The sequence below is a fragment of the Cynocephalus volans genome, chromosome 18 (genome assembly GCF_027409185.1).
Source record: "Cynocephalus volans isolate mCynVol1 chromosome 18, mCynVol1.pri, whole genome shotgun sequence".
Lineage (NCBI taxonomy): Eukaryota > Metazoa > Chordata > Mammalia > Dermoptera > Cynocephalidae > Cynocephalus > Cynocephalus volans.
This window is the reverse complement of record NC_084477.1, coordinates 9802834-9830490: the sequence shown is the minus strand read 5'-3', so window position 1 is coordinate 9830490 and position 27657 is coordinate 9802834. Positions and strand designations below refer to the sequence as shown.

The following is a 27657-nucleotide window of genomic DNA, read 5'->3' as shown; positions in this document are numbered from 1 at the left end:
GTCCGTCTCCCGGCTCTCGGCTTCTCTGGGCCAGCTCCCAGAGACCCACGCTCGGGGCTCCGCCCCCTCCCTGGTAACATCCCTGCTGCCCATTGGGCGAGCGCGATAGGGACTGTCCAATGGGGCGAGGCGTTGGTTCGCGGAGGCGCCGCCATCTTTGGGCGGCGGGGTCGCCGGCATCGGTCGGCGGCCGCGGGAGGCAGGCGGGTAGGTAGGTGGGCCGGTTCGCGCCGCCTCCGTCCCGCTGCCTTGTTTCTCTCGCCCGGGCCACGATGCCGCAGTACCAGACCTGGGAGGAGTTCAGCCGCGCGGCCGAGAAGCTCTACCTCGCCGACCCTATGAAGGTAAGTCGCTGGCGGGGTCGCTGCCTCCTTCCCCAGCCTCAGGTCAGGGTGTCTTCCCTGCCGTCCGCCCGGCCTCCGGAGCTTCCCCGGCACTACCGGGAGGTGCTTGGAGCGAACAGAGACGGATCCTGCCAAGTGTAATTGTTCCTGCTGTCTCCTCCCCTTCTTCCCTGATCCACCGGCTCAGTGAGGCTCCGAAACAGCTCTGCAGTCAGCCTCCCCCGCCCCCGATCCCTGGACTTCCCTTATGGCGTTGGTTTACGTGTCCCTAAGGCCAGGGCTCCGCCCCCTGCAGTTTGTGCTTTCTGTCCCTTAGTTGTCTTGGTGCCCTTTTTCCGCACCGCGGAGTTAGGGTATCTCATGTGTAAGTAGGTGATGATTTGCTAACACCCATTAGACGTTCTTGAAAGATCCCAGTTTGGAAGCATCTACACAGCCCGGAATAGTGATTCTTTTTTTTTTTTTTTTTTTTTTAAGATGACAGGTAAGGGGATCTTAACCCTTGACTTGGTGGTGTCAGCACCACGCTCACCCAGTGAGCAAACCGGTCATCCCTATATAGGGATCAGAGCCCGTGGCCTTGGTGTTATCAGCACCGCACTCTCCCATGAGAGCCACGGGCCGGGCCTGGAATACTGGTTCTTAATCTTTTGGGGATCAGTGGCCTTTTGAGAACACGAGAATGCTTGCACCCTTTTCTCACAAAAATGCACTTATGCATAAATGTTTGCACACAATTTTAGGGGGACTCATGGACCCCTGAAATCCATTCATGGCTCCCTCAAAAATTATAGGAAGTCTACTCCAGAAGTTGGCTCATTCTTAAAAAGCAGAGAAGTCCAAGTGATGAGAGTTTAGCATTTGGGTTCTGATTTTTCTTTTTCTCTTGAGTTTTTGATTATTTTATTGTCATGTCTAAAAATTACTTGAAGTGGTTCCTTCTTCGTTAAAATTTCTGCGTCTTTTTAAAGCTCAGCATCTTTGAAGGGATTTTATACTGGAAACCTCAGGCCTGGTTATGTACGATATCCTCGTGTTTTCTGTCTACTGTAACTCAGTCATCTTCTCCTTTGTGCTCCATTCATTACCACCCACCCCAAGTGAAATTAGGTTTTGTGGTAGACACAGAGGTGAGTAAGATTCAGCCCAACCCTCAAGAAGCTGGTATTATCGGAAGGCATTTATATATACAGTGTATCGTGAATATACTCCTTGGAGAAAAAAAGAAAATTAAAAGCAGTTAATAAGTCTCAGTAAACTGAGGTTCACGGTTTACTATGTGAGACTTTTAATGATCATTAAATAACATGAACTATGTTTTAAATGTATACAGTGGGCTAGTAACCTGTAACTCCAGTGCTACGTACTATTTACAGTGAGCATCAATTTAAACTGCACAGCAAAAAAATAAAAAAATTAAAAAAAATAAACTGCACAGCAAGATATGTTCGCATTATGATTAAAAATAGTATTAAACTCATAGAAAGACTTAGATAAATAACAAAAAGCTGTAAAACATTCTTAGTTCTATTCTTTACAATAAAATGATGCAGTAATAATGATAAGATGAATTACGTAATTTTGAAATTGAGAGCTTTGTTTATGACACTGGTGATTTCTGGCTGCTTCATTTGGTTGGCTCCCTGTTCACAGGGCCGTTTGTTTCTTCATTCAAGTAATGATCCGTGAGACCATACAGGATTTTTGTCCAGAAGTGCCCACATTGTAGACTAAAAATATTTGGAAAGACAACAAAGAATGTACAAGTTCACATCACGAGTGACTATATTTTAAGAATGTGGTGGTAGTGGTAGAGAAAATGAAAACAAAATCCTAATTACAGAGCATTGCTGTAAACAAAGCATGTTTAGAATATAGAAGAGAGGGAGAACCTTTCAGCTCTTGACCCTGTCAGAAGATCTGGTGGCCTAAATAATTCTTCGCCCTCAGGACAGCCTTCTACTGGTTTTTGACTAATTTTTTGATAGGAAAGGGGATGAGTAGGGACGGGGAGCTTCACTAACAGTTTTCTTGAGTGCCTTCTTTGTGACAGGCATTTTATGTACATTTATACATATAATTTATATGTAATAAGCATTTAACATATTTATACGTATAATTTATATGAACAGTCACAGCAACCTAAGTCCATTCTATTCGGCAAGGCTAAAGAAGAAATTTCGTCAAGACTGTTTTCCAAAATTTTGTCTTCTCTGTCCCCAACATTTAACCTGTTGATTATACCCATCATCTTTTACCTTTCCATTTGCAGTATTCTAATTGAAGATGGTATTGCGACCATATAATCACCTCTTCGTTGGTCTGTCTGCCTTTTTAGTCCCTCTTTCGCACTCTGCCACAGCTATCTAAACAAAAATTGAATTCTCTGTCTCCTATTTAAAAACTGGTTCTTTGTTGATAACTGCATGAAGTCCAGGTTGACCCTTTTTCCAGTCTTTCTGCCTTTGTCTCCCACCATTTCCACCATCCTCAGCTCAAGTCTCATGAAGCTACAGTATTCACCATGTCTTTGTTCAGAATACTTCCTCAGCCTTTCTCCTACCTTCTTCACCAAAGGGGGGGAAGCATTTTCGAAGTTGCCTCCTTTTTTATACTTTCCCTTCCCCAGTCTAAATTACTTGTTTTCTCTAACATTTTACTTGTATATGCTTTTATAGGACTAATTCATCCTGTCTTGTGTTTTGATTTTTTCGTGGGGCGTTTTGTTTGTGGTTGGCTGGGACGGGGATCCAAACCCTCGATCTTGGTGTTGTGACACCACTCCCTAACTGGCTGAGCCCAACCAGCCAGCCTTTGGTTGTTTTGGTTGCTTAAATTTACAGTTCCTAAGAAACTATAAATCAAAACTGAAATCAAGGCAAGAACCTTGATTTCTTTTCTTTCTTCATGGCATCTGACATGGTGGCTCAATAGCCCCCCCCCCAAGTTACAAAATGGACCCTCTTTTAGAACCATAGGCCTTTAACTCTCATTTCTCCTAAAGAAACCATTGAGTATGCTTTTTACTGAAAGCTGAAACTTTACATAGTTGTCATGTTTAGTGTATTCCTGTTTCAGTCTCTCTTCAGAAAAGAACTGAATTTTTTTAAAATATGTAAAACTGAATCTAGTAGATTAATAAATAGACTACAGCATTCTAAAGATAATTAACCTAGTTATTATTTATATCTACTTAAATGCTTGGTGAGTTCCCTTTTTTCCCTTACCAAGACAAATCTCAGGATCCCTGTACTGGCCAACCGCCAAAAAAAACCCTCAAAAAAAAAACAAAACAGAACTTCAGATCTCACAGAGTAGTGTAAACATGCTTTTGTTTGCATTCCCAGGAGTGCAAAGAGCATAATGGGAAAAGCGGTAGGTTACAGCTCTATTAACTCTTTTTATTTAATTCCCAGAGTTGTCTTGGGCATTGTAAAATTACGTTCCTGTTTTGGCTGTAGATATTTAGCAGTTTTCAAACCAGCTAGCTAAACAAGAATTACTAATATTGATTAGCAAACAATCTGACTGCTGCAATACACTATGCTTGCATCTATTGTTAAAAGAAAAAAAAATAATGTTCACGAAAGTTGGAAGCATTATTGAGAGATGTCGTCTTATAGGAGTATGCTAATATCTAAATGATGTCTTGGCTACTTAACTGCAGAATAGTGAACAACGAAAAAGTATTATGTAGCATGGCACTCAGTATAGAAGTTATTCTAGTTTTTGGAAAAGTTGTTGATGGAATCTTTTTTCAAGGCAGAATTCTGCTTTTATGTAGTAATGCATCATGTTGTGCCTTCATGATAAAGACGTGATTTTGCTGACTACTTTAGTCTGAATCCACCTCCTAAGAGCTGTGGAAAAGTGGAATTCTGAACTGGACTGCAGCACTGTTTCCTGAGGAATGGATTTGGACTTCTTAGCTAGTCATATCTGCTAATTTTTTTTCCATTCTTTTCCTGTCCTTCCTCTGTGGCTAGGTGTGTTGGGATATACTCTTACCTGCAAGAAATGCCAAACCACCTTTCAGGGTCACAGACATTCCCTGAATATGGATGTGTTTTGAGAATTTTCAGTACATCTGTCTTCAAACTGGCTGCAAATAAAATGTCCAACTTTTTAAAAAGTCTTTTTTAATAATTTATTAAAAAAATAAATTATTGCAATAGGATGAACTAAAATGGCTGTTTTGGAGGCTGGCCAGTTAGCTTAGTTGGTTAAAGCACATGGATCCCCATAATGGCCACCTGCCAAAAAAATAAATAAATAAAAATAGCTGTTTTTTTAACCTCATTTCAATAATGATAACGTTATAGTAAAGGTTTCTTTAAATGTTTTCAGTATTTATTCTGAAAGGATCCTTTTCAGTCCACCTGAAGACTAAATTATTTATGAAAAATGTCATCTGTCTTCACTGTTTCTAAATATGTATTTTTATTTCAGGCACGTGTGGTTCTCAAATATAGGCATTCTGATGGGAGTTTGTGTATTAAAGTAACAGATGATTTAGTTGTAAGTATACATTTTTATTTGTTGCATACTTTCAGATTTATTTGAGTTAATCGTTTGAAATTATTTACATATAATTTATGTAGATTACCCATTAGGATGCTTGTTTTGTATTTCATTTCAAAATGAAGAACCTTATTCTAGAAACTACTTTTATAGACCCTCAGAAAATAATTTAACTTGCTTTATTAATGCAATATGTCAAGTGTAGTTTAGTAATAGTTCTTAAGAGGAATGTAGGAACCAAAACTGGATGTAAGGGAGTAACCATTTCCTTTTCAGTGTGTGAGAAGTAAATGATGATATTTATTGTTGTATCTCTCTCCTACCTGATCTGCTCACTCTTGTTAATCCTCGCATGCCATTACTTCCTTAACCCTCTGTCATCTGGTTTCTGCATGCAGTGGTTCCACTGAAACTGCTCTTGGTGAGAGCTCATCAGCAGCTCCTTAATTTTCAAACCCAGAAGTGGTCTCTTATTTTACTGGACCTTCATGTTTTGCTTGACCTCCTTGCCGCTTTTGATACCAAAACTGCTTTCATATAAATTATTATTTCGGCATTTGTGGCTCCGTTTTATCTTGGCTTTCTTTTTCTGTGTTTGTTGTTTCATCCTTCCTTGCTAATTATTTCTTTGATGTGCCCCCATAAATATTTGTTTCCCCAGGATTCTGTCCTTGGTTGTCTTTTCATACCACTTCTTCTGGAGCTGTCCATTCATTCAGTCAAGTCCAGGACTGCCTGTATCCATGTCTACATTTTTGTACAGATTTGTGTGTTTGGCTCCTATTTTTCTTCTGATTTCCTGATTAAGTCAAGCATCCTTGCCTCGCATAGTCTTCAAAGTTAGCCTGTTTAGAGTGGAGCTTACCTCTTCTCAAGCTGGCTTGCTCTTCTGTTCCCACCTTTAGCTGCACTGTCATCCACCTGCTCAGAAACCTGGGGATTGTGTTTGGTCCCTTTTTCCCTCATTCTCATGTCCACTATTCCTTCATTTGAAAAACTCGTATTGATCCCTGATATACCGTGCATATACTTTGCTAGGCATTTGGTATTATCGATTCAAGCTTCATCTCATTTCCTGTCTTGAACGCTTTCTACATGTTCACTGTTACTCTCTTATGTTTAGAATTGCATCATTTGCCTGGACTGTTAGGATAGTCTCCTATGTCCCTGCTTTCAGTTCGTCCTATACTGCTGCCAGGGTGATTGCTAGAAATGTAAATTTGATTGTTACTCCCTCGCTTAAAAACCTTCACTGGCTCCTCATCACCCGTTACATGAACTCCACCTCACATCCCCGCTCCTCTCTGTCTCGCCTGCGTTATTTAAGAGCTCCTTTAATATACTGTGCTGTCTTCGGCCTCTGCTCTTTTGAACATTCTGTTTTCTCTGCAGTATTGAATCTCATCCCCACCTGCAAGGTGGTAAGACTGCTGCTTATCTTTCAAAACCCAGCTCAAGAGGGTTGCTTCATCTCTTGCTTTCTTCTTTTTGGCTCTTTTTGTTTTTGCTGTATCACAATTCTTTTATCATATGTATCTTAATAGACTGTGAGCTTTAAGATAATAGATACATCAGTAACATTCTCACCTATATTTCCAGTGTCTAGTATGATGTCTTGACCCAGAAAGAACTCAGTAACCATTTTTAAAATAGATTATTTAAAAAATTTTATAGTGTGTGACTTTAAAAATCACTTTTTGTCTTTGGTCATATATTATACTGTATTTGTGTTCAGGGTTCCATTGTGAGGTTGCATGAAGTCAGACCTTTTAAGGATAACCATGTCGCCTAAGAATAATTAAATTTGGTGAAGTAACTAAAAATGTGAAAAAGGATGAGTAAATTGGGGTGTAGTGTGCTAGACACAGACTCGAGATTTGACCACTAGTTTACCCATTTACTAGCATTTTGGCCTTGGAAGAGTTTAGGCCAAAAGTTTGTGCTTCTGGTCTCAACTTCTTCATCTGGAAAGTGCCATAGTGACTGTCTACTTATCTGATTGGGTTATTGTGAAAAGTCAGCGAAATACGTGGAAGTGCCTAGCATTAGTGCCTGCCGCTTGGTGGGTTCAGAAAATTTATTCTTGGGGCCGAGCCCATGGCGCACTCGGGAGAGTGCAGCGCTGGGAGCGCTGGGAGCGCAGCGACGCTCCCGCCGCGGGTTCGGATCCTATATAGGAATGGCCGGTGCACTCACTGCCTGAGTGCCGGTCACGAAAAAGACAAAAAAAAAAAAAAAAGAAAATTTATTCTTGTATTTTGAGCATTCCACATTGAGAAAAATTTGAAGTGTTTGTCACAGAGTGGTTAGCTATACCTGCTGCAAAGAAACAGGTATGTTTTGTTTTAAAAATAGGGGGGAAATGCAGAATTAATTTTAATACAAAGGGCTATATTTTCAAATAATGGCTTTTTGCCTCTGGTAATGATTAAACATATCTAAGGATCCATGTTAAGCAATATCAGAATTTTATTTAACATTGCTGATTCCTGTGACAAGATCTAAATATGAAAAACACAAGGGTACTTCAAAAAGTTTGTGGAAAAGTAGAATTAAAAGATAATACAAATCCTTCTATGAACTTTTTGAAGTACCTTGTACTTTTTGTTTCCTTTCTTGAAACTGCTGAGAATTAGTTTGTATCTAAAAGAGCCGAGAGATGTAATAAGATCATCTTCCTAAATAGGAAATTTATGAATCACCCCAACAGTAAAAAATCTGTGTTCTAATGGCACTTTGAAAAAGAAGTTTGTACATTTTCTTCACTAACTCATTTTAGTAGCTAATAATTCCTTCAGAAAATGCAGTCTTAGGCTTCATTTATTAATAAGCCCATGTATACATACATCATTTTTTCTAATCCCATGGCTGATTTTATAATATTGTCTTCTGTGGACCTAAAGTTTTTTTCTGTCAGAAATTGTAGTGAGAAGTTATGTACATTTTCTCCCAGCACATAAGGCTAAAATTTGAATGACAGAAATTAGTATAGCCTCTTTAGAAGATGTCACACAAATTTATACAGTATGTGGATAAAGGTTTTTAACAGGTAAGTGATATAAAGGCTTAATGAATTCAGATCAGTCGGGCATGATGAAGTTGAACTCCAAGTTATTTATGTTAATACCTGTTATTACAGGATTGTTAGTTCCTGTGTTTAAAACTCATGTGAACCTTTAAGATGGACTAAAGCTAAAGGAACCTACATTACAAAATGAGGAAAAGGGCTGCCAGCTGAAAGTTGATACTTTTGAAGATTTTAGAAGAAATGGTTTTATGGCCATAAGCAGATCTTAAGTATCTATCTAATGAAGAATTAAACTGCTAACAAGGAAGAATTTGGTTTGGTTTAAAAATTATAATAAATACCTTCAGAAAATCAAGATTAGACAGATTTACATGGTTTAATTTAGGTGTTGTCCAGCTATGGGCAGGGAATTCTGGATTTTTAAAAGAATTATCATCATTAAATCCCCAATTTCACAAGTAGAGAAAGGGATCCTAAGATTTCTATGCTGTTTTCCAGCATAATTCAATTACTTAGGACTGGGTCCCAGGGAGAAAATATGTCGTTCTAAGGCCCTAAGTTCTCATCAGACCAAAGCAGGATCTAACATGTTACTTAATTGGTCATTTTTGGGAAGCTTCTGATAGAGTTCACTTAGTTTTTCATCCACAGCAGTGTCGTTTAAAATACTGTACGTAAGGAATGCAATTGCCGGAGGCTTGGAGACTTCAGTGCGGTTTCCTTAGTGTGTCCTCCAGGAGAATAGAGCAAAGCAGCTGTGGGGGAGACAGATGTCTACCCAGTTATGTGTTTTCTATGTTGTCAATATCTAGTTTTGTATAGTTCAATGTGTACCTTTAAAATTCCTGACAGTGTTTGGTGTATAGAACAGACCAAGCGCAAGATGTAAAGAAGATCGAGAAGTTCCACAGTCAACTAATGCGACTGATGGTAGCCAAGGAAGCCCGCAGTGTTGCCATGGAAACGGACTGAAGGGTTGGAATGAAGACTGTCCTGTTGTCAGGAAGTAAATGCCTTTTGAATTTGAGACAGTATTGGGACAAAAAATACTTTATGAAACTAAGTGGGCTGTTCAAAAGCTGAGAGATCATTTGTTATACTTTCTTTTTACCGTTTACTTTAGGGAGCTAGGAATGTAAATGCTTTCATTTAGAAAGCCTTGATTTATTTTTGGAAATTGAACAAGGAATGCATCTATCTTAGAAACATTTGCAGATTATTTGATGTTGAGCAAAATATATAATTATTTCTCTGGTAAGTTTGTATCAGTAATTTGAAAACAAGCTATCGAGAAAAGCTAGTTCTTCCTTAAATTTAGTTCCTGTCTTTAAAAGAAAATTAAATGTAACCACTTTGCTGGATTGGAATATTTCTTTTAGAGCATAAAAGTTGTTCTGTGGATGTCCAATAAATATAAAATATGGTAACTGGAATTAACTATGCACAACAGTATACCTGATTACGTATAGTAGTATAGTCTCAATATCTAAAAGTAATGACAGATAACAAGTATGCTTTACCTTAAACTTTCCAGATTTAAGCTATATTTTCAAAGTAAGAGATTTGTAGTATCATCAGCTTTTTGAGCAGTGACTTACTTTGAATCCGGTTTTCAGTGACCAAAAACAATAGCGGTTATTCAGATGCATGAGTGGAATGATGATTGCTATAATGGACTAAAACCACCATATTACAGAAATATGGAGTACATATTTCCCATCATAGTTTTTCAGAAGGGCTAAGGATCATTCAAACTGTTAAATCTTCGCATACCTCTGTGACACCCTAGCCCATTTTCTCTCTTTACTTAACCAAGGTGTTAGACATGACTGTCACAAATGTCAATGTTTTCCAGTAAACCAGAAGTGTGAGATTATTTGATATTTATCTTATATTTGTAATGTCAGTTTTACCACCTAAATGTAACGTTCACATGCTAATTCCTCAAGAGTGAAATGAAGGCACTAGATTAAGATAGTTTTTGTAGAAATTTGTCATGTTGAGCAACATTTGAGCATGGGAAGTTCCACTAGCCATGTGAGTTTGTCATGTTTCAGAGAGGTCAGTGAATAAAGTGTTACATAAGCATAGTTTGCTTCTGTTGACGTCTTTGACTTCTTAAGAATTATTGATTTCTTGACTAGGATATACAGTTGTTCCTGGGTGTCTGTGGAGGATTGGTTCCAGGATCCCCCTCGGATACCAAAATTTTCAGATGCTCAAGTCCCATGGTGTAGTATTTGTATGTTGGATATGTACGTCCTCCTTTGTACTTTAAATCATGTCTAGAGGGCCGGCCCGTGGCTCACTTGGGAAAGTGCGGTGCTGATAACACCAAGGCCATGAGTTCAGATCCCATATAGGGATGGCCGCTCAGCTCACTTGGGAGAGCGTGGTGCTGACAACACCAAGTCAAGGGGTAAGATCCCCTTACCGGTCATGTTTTTAAAAATTTAAAAAAAAAAAAAAAAAAAAAAATTTTTTTTTGTTTATTTTTAATTGTGTTTATTATAAAATAAAATCATTAAGAGACCTAGTTGATGGTAAAAGTGTTGTCTCTTAAAGATTATATGCATAAAAAAACACCAAATCATAATGTATTCTGAGCAGTGCAGTGCTGAGTATTTTCTTTTATCAGGAAGTATTTCTGCACTCTATAATCGCAATTTTATGGATTGACTTTTAGCAAACTGAAATATTTGATGAAATGCTGCCGACTCCAAGGTAATCCAGTTAGACACTACAGTAATTGAGATTCTTGGTACAGTTAGGAGTTCAGATCATTTCATCTTGTTCTTCTCTTGCAAAGACCCACTGTTATTGGAGCACGGAGCCCATTAAACTTTGCTGTTAGGCTACACATGTTCTCCATTGTGAAGGGTTGGCTTTTTAGCTAACCTGTCAACTTCTTATCTTAAATATATAAAATCCTTCAGTCACAGATCCAAGTCACTGATAAGAGGCAGTGTTGGCAGCATTTTATAGTTGGTATTTTCTGTCAAGTCATAGAAAAATCTACCGTTAACTATATGATGGCAATAGGTTTGAAAGTATTTTAAAACTAATTCAAAATGAGTGAAATGTTAGAGAACTTAATCTCCCAAGAACAGTCAGTAGGAGGTACTATCCTATCTGCCTACTAAAAATGAAAAATAAAACCAAATCTCTATATGATGTCTGTTGCACCCCTATTATTTGCCTTTTTTACTAAATGCCTTGGGGCTGTAATGGCAACATGAATAGTATTTAGTGTTTTTTCTCTTAAAACACAGGGAATAAGTCCCTTTAGTCCTACAGTTAAGATTTATAAGGTGAGAAGTAAATACATTTTATTCCTCTTTCTTACACTAAAACTACTAGTTGGGCTGGTGCCAGAGAATGTGGATTAAGTGTGTTCCAGTGTAGCTTTCCACTGTGAATTCATGGAGTGGTCATTCAAGGACTCTGAAAAGAAAATACGGTAGGGGGTACCCCCTTATCCACCGATTCGCTTTTAGTGGTTTAAATTACCCACGGTCAACCATGATCCCAAAATACTAAGTTGCAAATTCTAGAAATAAACAATTCATAAGTTTTAAATTGCATAATGTCCTGAGTAGTGTGTTGAAATCTCACAGTGTCCCACTCTGTCCTGCCCAGGACATGAATCATTCCTTTGTGCACTGTGGAAACTGATAGTTCAGTCACCTGCCCGTTAGTTATTTAGTAGCCATCTCCATGATATAATAGACTGTTGTGATATGGCAGTACTTGTGTTCAAGCAACCCTTATTTTACTTAATAATGGCTCCAAGGTGCAAGTGTAATGGTGCTGACATATTGTTATAATTTTTCTGTTTTATTATTAGTTATTGTGGTTTATCTCACTGTGCCTAATTTATAAATTAAACTTTATCATAGGTATGTATATATAAGAAAAAACAGTACAGTATATATAGGGTTTGGTACTATCCATGGTTTCAGGATCCACTGGGGGTCTTTGAATGTGTCTCCTGCGAATTAGGGGGTTACCACTATAACCTGAAAAAAGTTTATTTTGGGCTCAAACTACAGCTGTGGTTGCAAAGTCCTGTTCCCACTCCAGAGTCTTTATTCCAGGATCCAGGATGAAAGAGAAGAACCTCGCAGCAGCTCTTAAAGCTTCTGCCCAGATCTCACATCAAATTCTGTTGATTAGAGCAAGTCACATGTCGAAGCCCAATGTCCTGGGGAATGGTATCCATCCCCAGGGAGGTATTGGAGGTCATGTGGCAAAGGGCAGGAATATGCAAGGGGAATTTTTAAAGTTTGTGGAAAAATAGAATTAAAAGATAAAAATATGTAAACTTTATTTGTCAATATAAGCTCTATAAAGTTAAGACACTTTTGTAGGTGATGATGCCAGCCATTTAGTTCATCCCTGAAGAACTGAGGGTCCTGGGAATTGAACCATGTCAGTGCAGTCTTTTTTACATTACTAATGGAAGAAAAATGGGTGCCCTTTAGATTTTTTAAGATGAGGCAACAAAAAGTCAGAAGGAGCCAAATCAGGACTATAAGGTGGGTGCCTAAGGATTTCCCATCAAAACTCTTATGAAATTGGGCTCACTTGGGAGAGTGTGGTGCTGATAGCACCAAGGCCACGGGTTCAGATCCCATATAGGGATGGCCGGTTAGCTCACTGGGGGGAGTGTGGTGCTGACAACACCAAGTCAAGGGTTAAGATCCTCTTACCGGTCATCTTAAAAAAAAAAAAAAAAAAAACCAAAAAACCCCCCACGAAATTGCCCTCATTTGATGAGAGGAATGAGCAGCAACATTGTGGTGGTGGAACCTCTGGTGACGCTTTTCCCCGAGCGTTTTTCTGCTAGAGCTTTGGCTAACTTTCTCAGAACACTCATAATAAGCAGATGTTATTCTTTGGCCCTCCAGAAAGTCAACAAGCAAAACGCCTTGAGCATCACCCCAAAATTGCCATGACCTTTGCTCTTGATCCTGTTCAGACATGTTATGACAAGTTAGTATGATTTTATTCTGGTGCCAAAAAATTTTGAAACCCATGCGTAGCTTTTTCGTAATAGCATTTCCTGTGAACTTTTTGAAGACCTCGTATAAGTAGTGAATCCCTGGGAACAGTAATCTACTCCACAACGTGTCAGGAAATTTACCACCCGCGTGTCCTTCAAGAAGCCACTCGGGGATGTGTTCCTCTGAAACCGAGTGAACCAAGAAGGAGGAAGACTTGGGGTATGGGAAGCAGGATACCTAGTGCTGGAGAGCAGAGGGATTCCCTGGGATAGTGGTGAGGGGAGAGCTCCCACGCACGGAGCAGTCAGACCAGACTGGAGGTGCGGCAGAAGGCTGCGACACACTGCATTAAGAACATTGCAGAAAATCGGGTGTCGGTGAATTTACTGTAAAGGGACTTAAGTAACTGCTGGAGAGGTTGGTGTTGGAGTAGTGATTGATGCATAGAGAACTAAGCAAAGTTTAAAAATATTAATTCTAGGGAAAACAAAGTGTTATACAGGAAAAGAAAATGAATCATAGTTTTACTGTGGACCATCCCCGATGCTGCCTTCGTAATGAAAACTTTGAATATTGGTATGACTAAAATGAACTATATTGAGAATATCGAGGAGGATGACAAACCCATGTAGTGAGGTCAGTTGCGGAGGGAGCTTATTTCCATATCTGTTGAGGTCTTCAGCAGATAGTGCCTAAAATGAGGTTTCAAAGAAAAGAAACTAAAAGAAATTACAAGCATGTTATTTAGGGAGGTGGGGATAAATAGCAAAAGAATCAGCTAAAAGGGTTAAGTATGGTTTTTGCTCTTCAAGAAGGGAAATGGGGGGCCTGCCCGTGGCTCACCTGGGAGAGTGGGGTGCTGATAACACCAAGTCAAGGGTTAAGATTCCCTTACCGGTCATCTTTTAAAAATAAATAAATAAATAAATAAAAATTAAAAAAGGGAAATGGGGATGGGGGAGCTGAGAATTGCTGTTGTCTTAAAAAGTGTAGAGCCAGTTGACACTTTGAACAATTGACTGAATGAAAATTCTCAAGTCATAGTCTTAGTGCAGTTCCAGTGCAGGCCCATAGAGGGCTCCAGAGGGCCTTTATTTATTGTGGCAAATTGCCACAGTTTGGTATTGTGTTTACAGGCCAGCTACTTTCTACTGTTGACCTTTGATCTTCACGCTGTCATGTTGACCATTGCCCTTGAAATCGTGGGAATGTAATAGAGTCAGAGATCTCAAGAAACCTGGGAGAAAGTGATTTGGGGAGTCAGTTTGAAGCCATTTAACAGGATTTTCAGGATTGAGTGAGTAATAATGGACCCTTCCTCCTTTCTGTGGATGTGGGAAAAGTGCTCTAAAGTTCCATGTTTTGAATCTTTCCTCTTGACTTGCATCTTTTTTATAAGATGAAATCTATATATAGAGTCTAAAATTATTTTCCATTTGTAGTGATTCAGTGCATAGGATATATTATTTTGTCATTTCTGATATATCCCAACAGATCTCTATGTAAATTATATTGCCCATTTTGCACAGGCAAGTTTCTAGATACTGGATATTCTGCTTAACTTGTGTTTTTTGTAGTTGGTGAGTTGGTAGCACCATATATGCAAACAGGTGATTGTTAAATATACTTGATTATAGAAGTGGTGAGAAGACAGACATAAGCAATTCTCCGTAATAGACCTTCTTATAAAATGCTCTCTCTTAAGGACATTTTGTAAAATAGCCATTTGGATCCCCACCCCACCCCTTTAATCTCCTAGTGGACTTTTAGGATCTTCTCTTTTTCTTTTGTATTCTGAAATTTCACAGCTTGTATTGGTGTGGATTTTCTGCCTTTGAGTGTGACTTTTCAATCTAGAGATTCCTCTTCTTTGGCTTGGGAAGTATTCTTGGATTATTTCTTTAGTAATTTCCTTCTTTCTGTATTCTTTTTCTTTCTTACAGAACTCATGTTAGTCTGGTGACTTCCTGGATTTTGATATTCTGTTTTCTTTTCCTTTTTTCTCTCCCACTGTCCATCTCTTTGACTTTTGTTTTGTTTTTCTGGGAGAATTCCTTAACTCTATCTTCTGACCTTTCTATTAAAACTTTTATTTCAGGGCCGAGCCCGTGGCGCACTTGGTAGAGTGCTGCGCTGGGAGCGCGGCGACGCTCCCGCCGCGGGTTCGGATCCTATATAAGACTGACCGGTGCACGAGTGCCGGTCACGAAAAAACGACAAAAAAAAAAAAAAAAAAAAAAAGTGCTTTATAATTCTCTGAAAATTTTTTTATTGTCTCGTTCCTGTTTCGTAGATAGAATTCATATCTTATCTCTTCAAGGATATTATAGTTTCTTTGAAGGTTTTTCAGCTTTTTGCTTTGTCTCTGTTGCCTGCAAGCACTTTTTCTCTATTTTGGGCTCTGCCGTTCATGTCAGGCTTTTTCCAAGTGTCTGGTAATCCTTAATTTTTTTAAGCGAGGCACTGAAACATCACTTGGAAGTTTCGTATGTGTAGTGGGCAGTAGCCTGATTGTCCTCGATGGAGGGTGGTCAGATGGGGAGCCAGCTGTTTCCTTATGAGGCCCCCACATGTCATTATCTGTGGATCTTTTCTCTGGGACTGCTCATTTACTCCAGAAACAGATCTCCACCTCCTGCCTGGGGATTCTTATCTGGAGGCAGCAGTTTCTGTGAACCCACAGTGGGAAGGTGCTGATGAGGAATTCAAAGTTCAGCGCGAAGACTTTCATTTGATTGCATTAAGTTGGGTGCCTCATCTTTGTACCTGGCCTGTTTGTGCCTAGTGCCCCTGGATTGGAAACTTCTACATTAAATTTCCAGAAAATAAATCCCTGGTCTGCCACGGTTAGGGAGGGCTTGTCACCAGCTTGGGGCAAGGATAAGGGACAGGGGTATAACTTCCCCTTATACAAACTTTGATTAATCCTCCTGTTCTCTTTTTCCATTTTTTAAAATTGTGGCAAAATATACATAAAATTTACCATCTAAACCTTTTTTTAAGTGTACAGTTCATAGTATTCACATTATTTTGCAGGCATGACCACTCTCCATTCGCAGAACTCTCTTCGTCTTCCCAGACTAAAACTCTGTACTCATTAAATGGTAACTCCTTTTTCTCCTCTCCCTTAGCCCCTGGCAGCCACCATTCTATTTTGTCTCTATGAATTTGAATACTCTAGGTACCGTGTATAACTGGAATCATACAGAATTTGCCTTCCTGTGTCTGGCTTATTGCATTTAGCATAATGTCTTCAAGATTCGTCCATGTTATAAGCATGTGTCGGAATTTCCTTTTTTAAGGCTGAGTAATATTTCATTGTAGGGATACATTTTGTTTATTCATTCATCCATTGATGGACATGGGTTGCGTCTTCCTTTTGGCTATGTGAATAATGCTGCTGTGAACATGGGTGTACAAATATCTCTTCGAGACCCTAGTTTCAATTCTCTTGGCTATCACCCAGAAGTGGAATTGCTGGATCTTATGGTAATTCTATGTTTAGTGTTTTTGAGGAACTGTCATGCTGTTTTCTGCATTGGCTGTACCCTTTCCCACTAAGTGCGTAAAGGTTACAGTTTCTTCACATCCTTGTCAACACTCAGTATTTTCTGTTGTTTTGATAGTAGCCATCCTAATGGGTGGGAAGTGTTATCTCATGGTGGCTTTGGTTTGCGTTTCCCTGATGATTAGTGATGTTGGGCATCTTTCTATGTGCTTATTAGCCGTTAGTATATCTTCTATGGAAAATGTCTATTCGAAGTCTTTTGCCCAGTTTTGAGTCAGGTTGTTTGTAATCCTCCTGATTTTAATTCCCTTGTCAAGAACAGTGCAGGGATTTTATTTTATTTACAAGCTAAAAGCTGGCCTGTTACTGTTTTTGAATGATGGCAGAAGACAGGAGACTCCTAGGTCAGAGACAAAGAACTTCATCACTCATGACGAAAGCAGTAGCCAAAGCTTCCTGTCCCTTTTTGTTCCCCTTGTCCCCCAAGTCCCACAGGGTAATGCCAAGGGCCCAAAATGTATACCTGCTCACACTGTAGATTGTGGTACAGGAAATGCCTACTTTTTTCAGTGGGTTGGGGGTGTCAGGCGGCATTGCCTCATTTCTTGAAGTTGCTTGCCACAAACACACCTCTAAGAAATGGCTTGGGTGAAGAGTCAGACAATGCAGGTCAGAACCTTGCATTCTTAGCATACCCAGCATGAATACGCAGGGACACTCAGGGGCCACGCAGATCACCACTTCCAACACCCCCTGCATCCTGCTTTCAGAGGCTCCTGATACCTCTAGCTTCTAAGGCTCTACAGGGCTTTAAAGCAGGGTTGGCAAACTTTTTCTGCAAAAGCCAGATAATAAATATTTACTGGCAACTACTCAACTCTGCTGTTGTAGTATAAAAGCAGCCATAGACCATATATAAATAAGTAAGTGTGACTGTGTTCAGTGAAATTTTATTTGCGAAAACAGGCTATGTGTGGGTCATATTTGGCCCAAGGGCTGTCATTTGCCAATTTTTTTTTTTTTTGTCTTTTTTGTGACCGGCACTCAGCCAGTGAGTGCACCGGCCATTCCTGTATGGGATCCGAACCCGCGGCAGGAGTGTCGCCGCGCTCCCAGCGCCGCACTCTCCCGAGTGCACCACGGGCTCAGCCCCATTTGCCAATTTTTGCAAGTGTAAGGCAAGAATCTGCTTGCTTCTGGCTATGGAAAGTTTTTAGTTTTAACTCTTCTGCCAAATGAATCACACTACCCTCCATCTTCCAAAAATTTGTTGACATCTTTCTCTACTGTTACCATTTCTCCTAATTACTTAGTAACTTGTGGAATTAATAGCGTTCCCTTCACCACGGTCTGTAGTTATTTTTATGGGGTTTTCAGTAGGGAACTGAGGTACCTATGTTTAACTTTCTTTTTATTTTATTTTTTTGGTGGCTGGCTGGTGCAGGGATCTGAAACTTTGACTTTGTGTTATCAACCAACTTTGGTGCTCTAACCAACTGAGCTAGCCAGCCAACCCTAACTTTCAATTTAAAAATAATTTCAAACTTACAGTAAAGTTGAGTTACTGATGGTTAATATTTTGCTGCATTTGCTATATAATTCTCTTTCTCTCTCTCTCTTTATATATATACTAAACAATTTCAAACATAATGCCTCTTTACTCCGTAAATACTTTGGTGTATATTTTCAGTATACAAAATCAAGGATAGTCACTTAGAAAGCAGTTCAGGTTTCAAAATCAAGATATTTAACATTAATATAACATAATACTATTATTTAATCTACAAACCTTCAAATTTCCCCAGATGTCCCAATAATAATCTTTATAGAACCTTTTTTTCTGGTCCAGGATCCAGTCTAGAATAGAGCATTGCAATTACGTTTCATGACTCTTTAGTCTCTTTTAATCAGGAATAGTTTATTTCCTTGTCTTTTATGACATTGATATTTTTTTCATATTGATATTTTTGAAGTGTAGGCCAAGGTTTTTTGTAGAATGTTACTTAATTTGGGGTTTATCTGATGCCTCCTTGTGGTTAGATTCATATTGTACATTTTTTTTTTTTTCCTTTGGTGGCTGGCTGGTGTAGGGATCAAACCCTTGACCTTGGTGTTATCAGTACCACGCTCTAACCAACTGAGCTAACCAGCTGGCCCCATATTGTGCACGTATGGAATAAAGAATGTTATTTCCTTTCTGGTGAATCAAGAATTAATCTATAGTTTTTATCCAAAATTATCGCCTATACATTATTTTTTATTCTACGTGATGTAACTGGACACTCTCCAGAAGTTTATACAGAGGAACAGCCTTTGTTCTGATTTTTTTAAATATATAATTTATTCTAGAGATCACACTATACACATTCTTTTGCTCCGTAAACCTTTCAACAGCTTTTGACCAAAAGCAGTGAAAATCTGTTTAAACTTTGCCTTCTGAGTTGGACTCTGACTTATTTGTTTATTGACTGCCTGTGGTAGATTGTACTTTGAAATACCTTGCACTGTATTAGATTTCATAATTTAATGCTAGATGGATGATTAATCAAAAAGGAATGAGGAGTGAGGTGGCCATCTCACTGCAGTGTTTTTGTTTTGTTTTGTTTTGAAATAAAATAACAGTTTTGAGATATAATTCACATACCATGAAATTCACCCTCTTAAATGTGTACAATTTAGTGTGCTTTTGTATTTTCACAGAGTTGTGGTGATGCAGGCATTGCTAGCACCTAATTTTAGAATATGTAGTTTCATCATCACTGCAGTTTCAAGAGTCACAAATTTGAGTCTTTTGGTGAAATGGCCAGAGGCAGAGCTCTTAATGATTTGGAGGGCTAGAGAGGGAACTCCCCCAGACAGCAAGTTTTGAAGGAGTATGGAGATGCCAGAGACTGCAGGTGTGAGAGAGACTTGTATAGTGACAACCTAAATAACAGAGAGGCTCTCTAAGAGGAATATTTGTCACCTCTTGCAGAGTGATGGATACAAAAGATTACTCAGAGCCCATGTATTCAGAGCAATGAGAAACCCAAAGGGACTGCACCGAGGAAAAGTCCTTCAAGAGAGGAGAGCCCAGGCACAGCCCCAAGTCAGTTTTTGCTTCAGTTTTTGCTTCAGTTTTTATTGTAAAGACAAGAAAGTTACAGAAGAAAAACAGATGGTTAATTAATCATAGTGAAAACATAAACAAACTGGCTATGTGACAATCTTCATCAAAGCAGGTATAACTTAAAATAGTTGAAGCAATTTACCATCAAAAGGAGTCATAAAACTAAGCTATGTGATGTACAGAAAGAAACAATGAGATAATCACCAAAGTGCCTAACTCCCCAAGAATCTCAAAGAAACAGCTTAGGGTGAGATGTGGAATGTCCTCCAAGCACTAACTAGCAGAATATCCTTGAAGAGTTTAGCTCATGTACTTTCCCATCATTTAGGTTTAGCTGCACCAAGGGCAATTGCCCCCAGAGCAATCACTTTTTCTGTGCTTCAATTCTCTTATCTACATCAAAGGCTTTAGTCTCGTGAAAGTTTTCTGTTCTTATTCAATCTTAGCATTTCTACATGTTTTCCTAAAGGGTTGGGCTTTGGCCCCCTAAACTAGAGGCTTTGTTTGGCCTCCTAAACTACAGGACTTTGGTCCTCTAATCTACAGGCTTTGGCCTAAACTAAGGACTTTGGTCTTCTAAACTACAGGCTTGGCCTTCTAAGCTACAGACTTCGGTCCAGTGAAATACGTGTGTTTTATTTCCATCTCATTAATGTTAATATCCTCCACAAATATATATTCAGGGATAGGGCATTGCAATGAGAATATACATGCCATAGTAAATGTGCATATTCAGGGAGATAAAGGAAGACAGAGAGTTTAAAGGAAAAGTGATGGAGGATTGCATAATCGTTTTGGGATAAATTACTCTTGGCTATAGGGATCAATAAAAAGGTTAACGCCAGTTCGAGGTTGGACAGGCATTTGCTGGGCAGATGTCCCTGCAAAAGTATTTTTTATTACAGTTGTGATGGCCTCTGTGCAAAGTAGTAGTTTTGCAGAGTCTTTTGTGATAGCTCTTGTGACTGGGTAAGAACTTGCTCCTTTCATGGCCTTTCCCTGGCTCTATTTGTCAGGGGTTTTTTTGTTTATTTGTTTTTGTTTAATACAGATGATCCATTTTGATTGTGAAAACTTCCACAGTATGAGGGTGTAGAATTAAAGGACAGGAGGATTCCATGTTTGGATAGAGGAAGGGTGTCCTGTCCAGAGGTACTACATGAGCAGAGGCTTGAAGGTGGGATTGGGTTGAGTGTGTTTTGCTGGCCAGAAACAGCCTCTCTTCAATAAAATGGAAAGTTCTTGAGCCAGGAGCAAGTATCAAGGTTGGGGGTTGGGGATGAACCTTATTCTGAAGTTGTGTTCAGGGTGACAGAAGGTTAGAACTCCTGCCACAGGCCCTGCAGGTGGCCTCCTAGCTGTGGTCCGTCAGCTGAGATCTTGAGGATGCCCATTGTTGAAACAACTACCTCTGAGCACAAAAGGGGTGTTGGCTGGAATGGAGGAGGTGCGGAGGGGTGATGACAGGGCAGGATTTCTAATGATGAGGGTCTGGGGATTAACCCTGTTGTAGAAGCCAAAAGAGCCCCCTGACAACCACTGGCTTGTGCCCTGAACACCTTCCCAGTTGGAGGGTGTATTGAGTAGTTACTCCTGACATTGTCCTCACCTTGAAGACCTCAAGGAGTGCTTTGGACCAGTGCTTCTCATGTTACGGAAAGGAGTTGCCAAGGAGACGTAGTCACTCAGAAAGAAGGAGAAGTCAGATTTATTATGCCGGCAGACCCAGATGGACTTGCATTCCAAATACTTGGGCCCAGAATGCAGGGTGAACTAAACTTAAATAGCAAAGCAAGCAAGCGTTTCTCTTGACTCTTCTGCCTGTATCCAGACAGAGTCTCCTAAATTGGGGGTCTTTAGCGGGTGGTTTGACTTTGGGTAGTGGGCTTCACAGAGACGATGGTTACTGCAATGCCAGCTAGAAAGCAAGTTAGTCTCTCACCTGTACAGGAAACTATTGGCAGGCTGTGGTTTTAGCTAAGTCCCTTCACTCACACAGGAAGACTGAGTGCTGAGCGCAGAGCTACAGACCTCAGAAGCTGCATTTTAAAACACAACTCTAGGTACTCTTTGCATACAGGCAAGTATTAACTGAGAAATTAAAATAAAAATTAAAACAAGGGAAGGACAGGGAATTCAACTTCACTCAGATTCTGCATTAAAACACAAATTTGTCTGTTTTTAAATTTCCCAGTCTGTCAAGGACCCATACGTTTATAAACTGCAATAACAGCAAATTGCTAGAAAGATGCAATTAAAAAGACATACACCATGCAAGCTTGGGATCTGGTTTTCAGATTGAGCTGACAAAGTTACGGGATCAGATGGCCGTGGGAGTCTCTAACCGCTTATCTCCACTCCCCGACTCCTTTGAGTAGCCAGTTTTTCCCCAAGGGGAGGAGGAGCCTTAGGGCAGTGGAGAGACGGAGAGACGTTCCCGGGTCGCCCAGGTAACGGAGGGGGGCCGGGGAACGCCCCCGTTGGAGGCTGGGCCTGGGCGGGGACAGCGCGGGGCGGCCAGAGCCAGTCCGAGCCGAGCCGAGGACGAGCGGGGGAGCCGAGGGGACCGCGCCGCCGGAGCCTGCGAGCCGAGACCGTGAGCCCCGGGGCCGGCCGCGCCGCGCTCCCTTCACGCAGGTGCGGATCGGGCTCCGCGGGGTGGGGGCCGCGCCGACCCGCCCGGGGGGCAGCAGGACCTCCGGGCAGGCCACCTCCAGCTGCGTCCCCTGCCGAGGGGCCTCTAGGGCTGCGTCTCGCTCCTGCGGTGAAATGCACTTGTCCATCCCCCAAGTCCTAGCGCTGATCGCGTCTTTTAGCTGAAATGCGCGTTCTTGGCTCCGACCGCTGCCCCTGTCCCGTCCCTCCCCCCGTCCCCTGTCGTCCTTCTCTCGGGCAAGGCCAGCCCGCTCAGCGTAGAGAAAGTTGGAAGCCTGGGCCCGGGCTTAAGAGTTCACTGTGGCAGAAGCCAGGGACTGGGACCAGTGTGCACGTGGCGTCCCGCCGCCCTCCCTGGCGGAGGCGGGTGCGCCCAGCAGCTGCCCCAGAGACCCTGCAGGCGGTGGGGTGTCTAGCAAAGTTGTAATCCTACCTTTTACTTCTTTTTCTTAAAGTTGCTCCCCACCCCTCGCCATGGCCACTCCCCACCTCCCATTGTTTAAGCTTCAAGCTCTGCAAAGTCAGGACCCCACCCCTGGTGCCTGGATAGGCGGGCACCCTCTCCCTGCGCAGCAGCTGTCTCGGGCTGGCATGGGGGTGGACATGGGGGCGGGGGGCAAGGAAGACCCCTGCATTTGGCAGGCCAGCTCCCAGTGCAGCGACTTGGCTGGGATTTATGCGCTGCTGCGGGAAGTTGTTGAGGACTTTGGGATTTATGCCCATTTCTCTGCCACTCTGCAACCTCCTCCGAATTCAGCATCATTGAAAATCAACATTTTCAGGAAACCACACTGCTCCAGAAAGTTAACATTGTGTTCTGCTGTGATGTTTCCTTCCTTCAGGGAGTTGAGCTTGGGGTGTTGTGGGGGCCTTTCATGGCCCCACTTGGTCTGATTCAGCAGCAAAAACTGGGAGTGTTCAGCAAACAGTTTTTCTTTCCCGAGTTTCCACACCCAGGAGGGCCATGTGGCGACTTGCTCATATCTCACCGAGGAAGTGCGGGCAGTGCTGAGGGACTGCCCGCTCCATGCAGGCTCTGCCACCCTGCCCTAGGCCCTGGGGCCCAGCAGCAACGCCTCATGGAGTTTGCATTGTGGAGGGGCAGGTGGACAATAAAATAAATTTGAAACAGGTAAAGTACGTTAGAAGGTGAAGTGTGCTATGGAGAAACATGGAGGCATTATAGAGGGATGGGGAGTGTCAGGTGGCAAGACAAAGCATCATTGAGACGTGACATTTAAACAGAACTGCTTAGTTAGAGTGGCCATGCTGCTCTCTGGGGTGATCGGGCACCAGGCTTAGAGAGAGCAAGTGCAAAGGCCCTGAGACAGGAGCATGCCTGGCATGGTGACCTTTATACCGTGTTTGTTGAGTGTGGGTGGGCCAAGCTGGTATAAATGACCTGCTGGATAAACTGGGCTGGCCCAGCCTGCAAGCAAGAGGACCCCGAGCTTTCTGCTGCCTCCCCCCAACTCCAGGAAAAGGGCTTTCCGCAGAAAATAACTGCTTATTAAGGCAGCCAGGGCAAACTTTAGCACCATCCGCTCGGCCCTCGTGCTCTCTGACTCCGCTGCCTCTCAGCGGTGCCTTAGCACAGGGCTACACGGACTTACGGAGGTGGGGGTGTCTGAGGGCGCACTGATGAGGGCTCTGTGGGCAGGGGTACCTGTAGAGGAAGGACAGCTCGACCACTGGAGGGGGTGGAGTCGCTTCCCTGTCTCCTCCTGTGCACCCTGGTTCCTGCCTGGTGTCCAAATCAAGCACAAACAACTAGAGCTCACAGGGAGCCCCGTGTCACCAGCGCACAGTGCCCTTCCTCCCATCCATGTAAGAGCAGCTTGCCCGGGCGTGATTGCTCACCCAGCACCTGGACTCTTCTGGCATCTTGGCCCAGGCCCAGACATGGGAAGGTGGGGGCTGCTCAGACTCCATTTCTCAATTTTCGTGCCAAGAGACTCCAAGCCTCAGACAAAGTTCAAGGGCCTGGGGATGAAGCAAGAGGGTCACTCCCCAGCCCCGCTGGCCTCCTGGAGTCACCTAGGGGTGGTTCTTGACCCGGACCTGGCAGGGGCTGTGTAGGTAAGGTGGGGAGGTTGCAGCAAGAAGGAGGCACCCCCCAGCAGTTCCCCCACAAGGGAACCAAAGCTTTGCTGAGAATCCAGCCACCCCCTCTCCCAAGCAGGGAGGAGTTTGTGGACGCCCCAGAAAGCGCCCCGTCTCGCCCAGGGGAGGACTGTTGCAATCCTGTCCTCGGTTATATAACTGAGCACACACATGACTGTGCAAACCAGGTTCGAGCTGTGCAGCCTCTCCCACCATCGGCCTTATTTACTTTCCTGGGGGAAGTCACAGTTTACCTTCCCCCAGAGGACTAAGAGCAGCTATTTTAACTCTCGGGCTCCGGCCTATAGTCTTCCTTCAGACGGGTCCAGAGACCTGGAGTGGAGCCTTCACACCACTGGCCGTTGTCTCTGTCTTGCCTGTCGTCGCCTGGCAGGTGGCCACTGCTCCCAGCAGGAGCACAGTAGGCTCCTCCACACCCGCAAGGCTCTCCAGGGCCTGAGAGGGCTCGCATGGGGGGAAAATGCTCTTCTCTCTGAGGAGTTCAGAAGACTTCCAGAAAATTCTCTAGTCAACTTGAACTGGGATCACCGGCCTTGTCCGTGGGTCAGGAGTAGAAGTTTCTGCTGCCTTTAGCATTTTGGGAAGATTGATAAACAGACTAAATTTGAATCTTCTTGGCACTTACTAGCTGGGTTAATGGAGGAAACTATCCTCTCTGATAGTTTTTAAATCTCTTTAAAACAGAAAAAGTACCCCTTACTTCTCAGGGTTATTGCATTACATGAGATAAAGAGTCTTCCCACCCCAGTGTCACAGTCCAGGGCTTCTCTGGGCTTCCCGTGGGAGGTTGTGGGTGCCCAGACACATACAGAAGCCCCGGAAGGGTCCCGCGCACCCCTGCATGGGACCCACCTGGCTGCGGCCTGCTCTGTGACCTGTGAAGGCTGGGAGAAGCCGGTGACCAGGAGCAGGAGGTCCCAGTGCCTCCGTGGAGTGTCAGAGAGCCATGTGGTGCTCCTCAGGCCACCGCTTCAGCTTGACCTCTGGCAGCCCAGCCTCGGACTCGGCTCTGCCTGTGGAATGAGTGACCTTGGCTGCATGGGCTGGTGACTTTCCGGTCACACAAGTTTGTACCCCTCCTCCTATTAGAACTGGAAAGACTTGACTCTTTTGGAAAGTAAGAGATGCTTTATTTCCAGTGCCAAGCCCCAGGGAGGCCTTTTTTAGACAAGATTTGTGCCTCTAGTGACAAGGACATCTGACTCTTCCAACTCCCTGGGGGAAAATGGAAATACTTTGCTACTTCCCAGTGTTTCTGCTTGTGGCAGGACCTACCTGCTAGACCAAATTGTCCCCGTGAGGAAGCAGGAACTAGCAAACAGCCACCAGGTAGGGGAAGGTGCCCCACAGAGACAGGACTTCCAGACCCTGTCAGAAAGGCTCTGCTCAGGATCACAGTGACACCTCGTCAACATGGAACATCTTAATTTCAGAGTCACCTCAGGACTTTTGATTGAGCTCCATAAGTATTTTTAGCCTTTTGGGACATTTCATTCCTTTTTGCAACCCAGACATTGCCACAAGCAAAGTCACCCCCTCCAGGATACCGACCACCCCAGGCAGCCCTCGGAGCTCTGGCCCTGGTGGCACGGCCACCTCACATGGAGCACACCCAGCCCTTTCACAAGAAGGTGGCTCCGGTTACTCCGCTGCGGCCCAGCTGCCAGGGCTATCCTGTTACTACTGAGGAAGCTTCCAGACCATGGGGCACATTGTGGAGGAGAAGCCAACTCGGGGAGGGGAGAGCGGTGGGAAAGAAATCAAATAGGTGTATTATGTGGCCCGCTCCTGTTGTCCTCTGACATTGAAGTTTCTCGACTCAAATAGAGAATGCCAAGGACTGAAATACCACAGAAGGCATTGCTTTTTCCTGATAGGCAATGAACCGTGTTCCGCTCGGGTTTTTTTCTCTGGTTATTTAGAGCCAATGGAAAACTCAACAGCTCTTATTTTAATTGGCAGAACATGAGCTGGAGCAGGACTTTGAATGAAACTCCAGAGTGTGAGCAGATGAACTCTACCATGGGGTCTGTGTTACGCAGACGAAAGCCTGCACGGGACGTTGTGGCAATGGGCTTGTGTGTCCTTCAGACACTGGAAGTAGCCATCCCCTCTAAGGGGGCCCGGGGCCAGCTAGCCCACCCACTGGTCCTCCCCTTCCTCCATGCAGACCCTCCGTGGCAGATGATGGAGATGAGCCTGGAGAAGTGGTGTCATTGAGGTTACATGGCCACCAAGTGGCAGGGCCGGGACTCAAGGCAGGCAGGAGTGCCTAACCACCAGCCGCACTGGCCCTGGCACCCTGAGTGTTTTTGTCACAGCACCAATCCCAAATTGTTTTCTTGCTTTCTCTCTCTGTCGATCATCTGTCTGTCTGTCCATCCATCCATCCATCCATCCATCCACAGAGATACAGTGGGGGCTGGGGGAAGACCCTCCAAAGGCAGATGGCCATTGACATGCCCTTCACTCACACCCCAGAGCTGAGAGCCCCAACCTCCGAGAAGGCTGTCCCCTTGCTGTTTTTGCTTTTCTTTCACTCTTCTTTGTTTTTGCCTACAAACGACATTTTTCCTTTCCCTGGGTTGCTGGCTCTGAGCTGTTCAGGGCTGGGCTCTGGCTCTTGCACGGAGATAAACAAGGTCCTTGGCTGGTGCAGGCGCTCTCTGCAGCCCAGCTGGCCCGCATTCGGCCTCAACCATCCTGAGTCCCCTGCAGGGTTTGCCCTGTCCCTCCTGGGCCTGCCTGCCATCCAGAGTGGTCTCTGCTGGAGTGCGCAGGGCTGGGAGCTTTGGGCATCACTGGTGGGCATCCTGGCAGGCTGGCCCTGGAATGGGAGGGAAGCCATCAGTTTTTCCCTTTGCAAAGTGTATGTGCCCTTTGCCTTCCCCCAGGGAGGAGTAGCAAGGCGGGTGGGTTGCTGGGGAGGATGGAAGGAGACAGGCTTGGGTCAGGCCTGAGGACGCTCACAGAGCCTCTGAGCCTCACCTTCTCTCTGGCCTGGCATCTGAGGGGTACACAGGATCATTGTCTTCCCCTTTCTCCTGCCCCCCGGTTTTGTGCCCAAAGTGGCAGACTTCCCCCAAGACGAGCATGAGGTTCCCACACAGCTGCACGTCTGAATCACTGTCAGGAGAATGTCACATCCTCATGTGCAGTTAGGTCTGCAACCATTGCGTCCTTATGCTCAGCCTTTGTTCTGGGGACATTCAGCCCCGTAATGCACTTAGCCAAGGCCAGGCGTGGGGTTAGTGCTGAGTCATAGTTAGCTGCCACCTGACGACGATTTTAGAGGCATTTTCTGACGGTGACGTTCTGACCACTTGCCTGATTGGAGGGCAGGCTGCTGGACCTGCCCCCTC

General features: G+C 43.2%; 2 protein-coding genes across 2 annotated transcripts in view; both read left to right on the top strand.

The window, feature by feature from the left end:
- Positions 1–260: 260 nt before the first annotated feature.
- On the top strand, positions 261–9983 carry SRP9 (signal recognition particle 9). The gene is made up of 3 exons (XM_063082687.1): positions 261–344; positions 4794–4862; positions 8746–9983. The coding sequence occupies exons 1-3, from the start codon at positions 273–275 to the stop codon at positions 8863–8865; spliced, it is 261 nt and encodes an 86-aa protein (XP_062938757.1). The 5' UTR covers positions 261–272; the 3' UTR covers positions 8866–9983.
- Positions 8811–27657, top strand: part of EPHX1 (epoxide hydrolase 1) — a 48690-nt gene continuing 29843 nt past the window's right edge. The window contains exon 1 of the mRNA XM_063082686.1: positions 8811–8899. Coding sequence (XP_062938756.1) covers positions 8875–8899 — 25 coding nt within the window. The 5' untranslated portion in view covers positions 8811–8874. The remainder of the gene's footprint in view (positions 8900–27657) is intronic.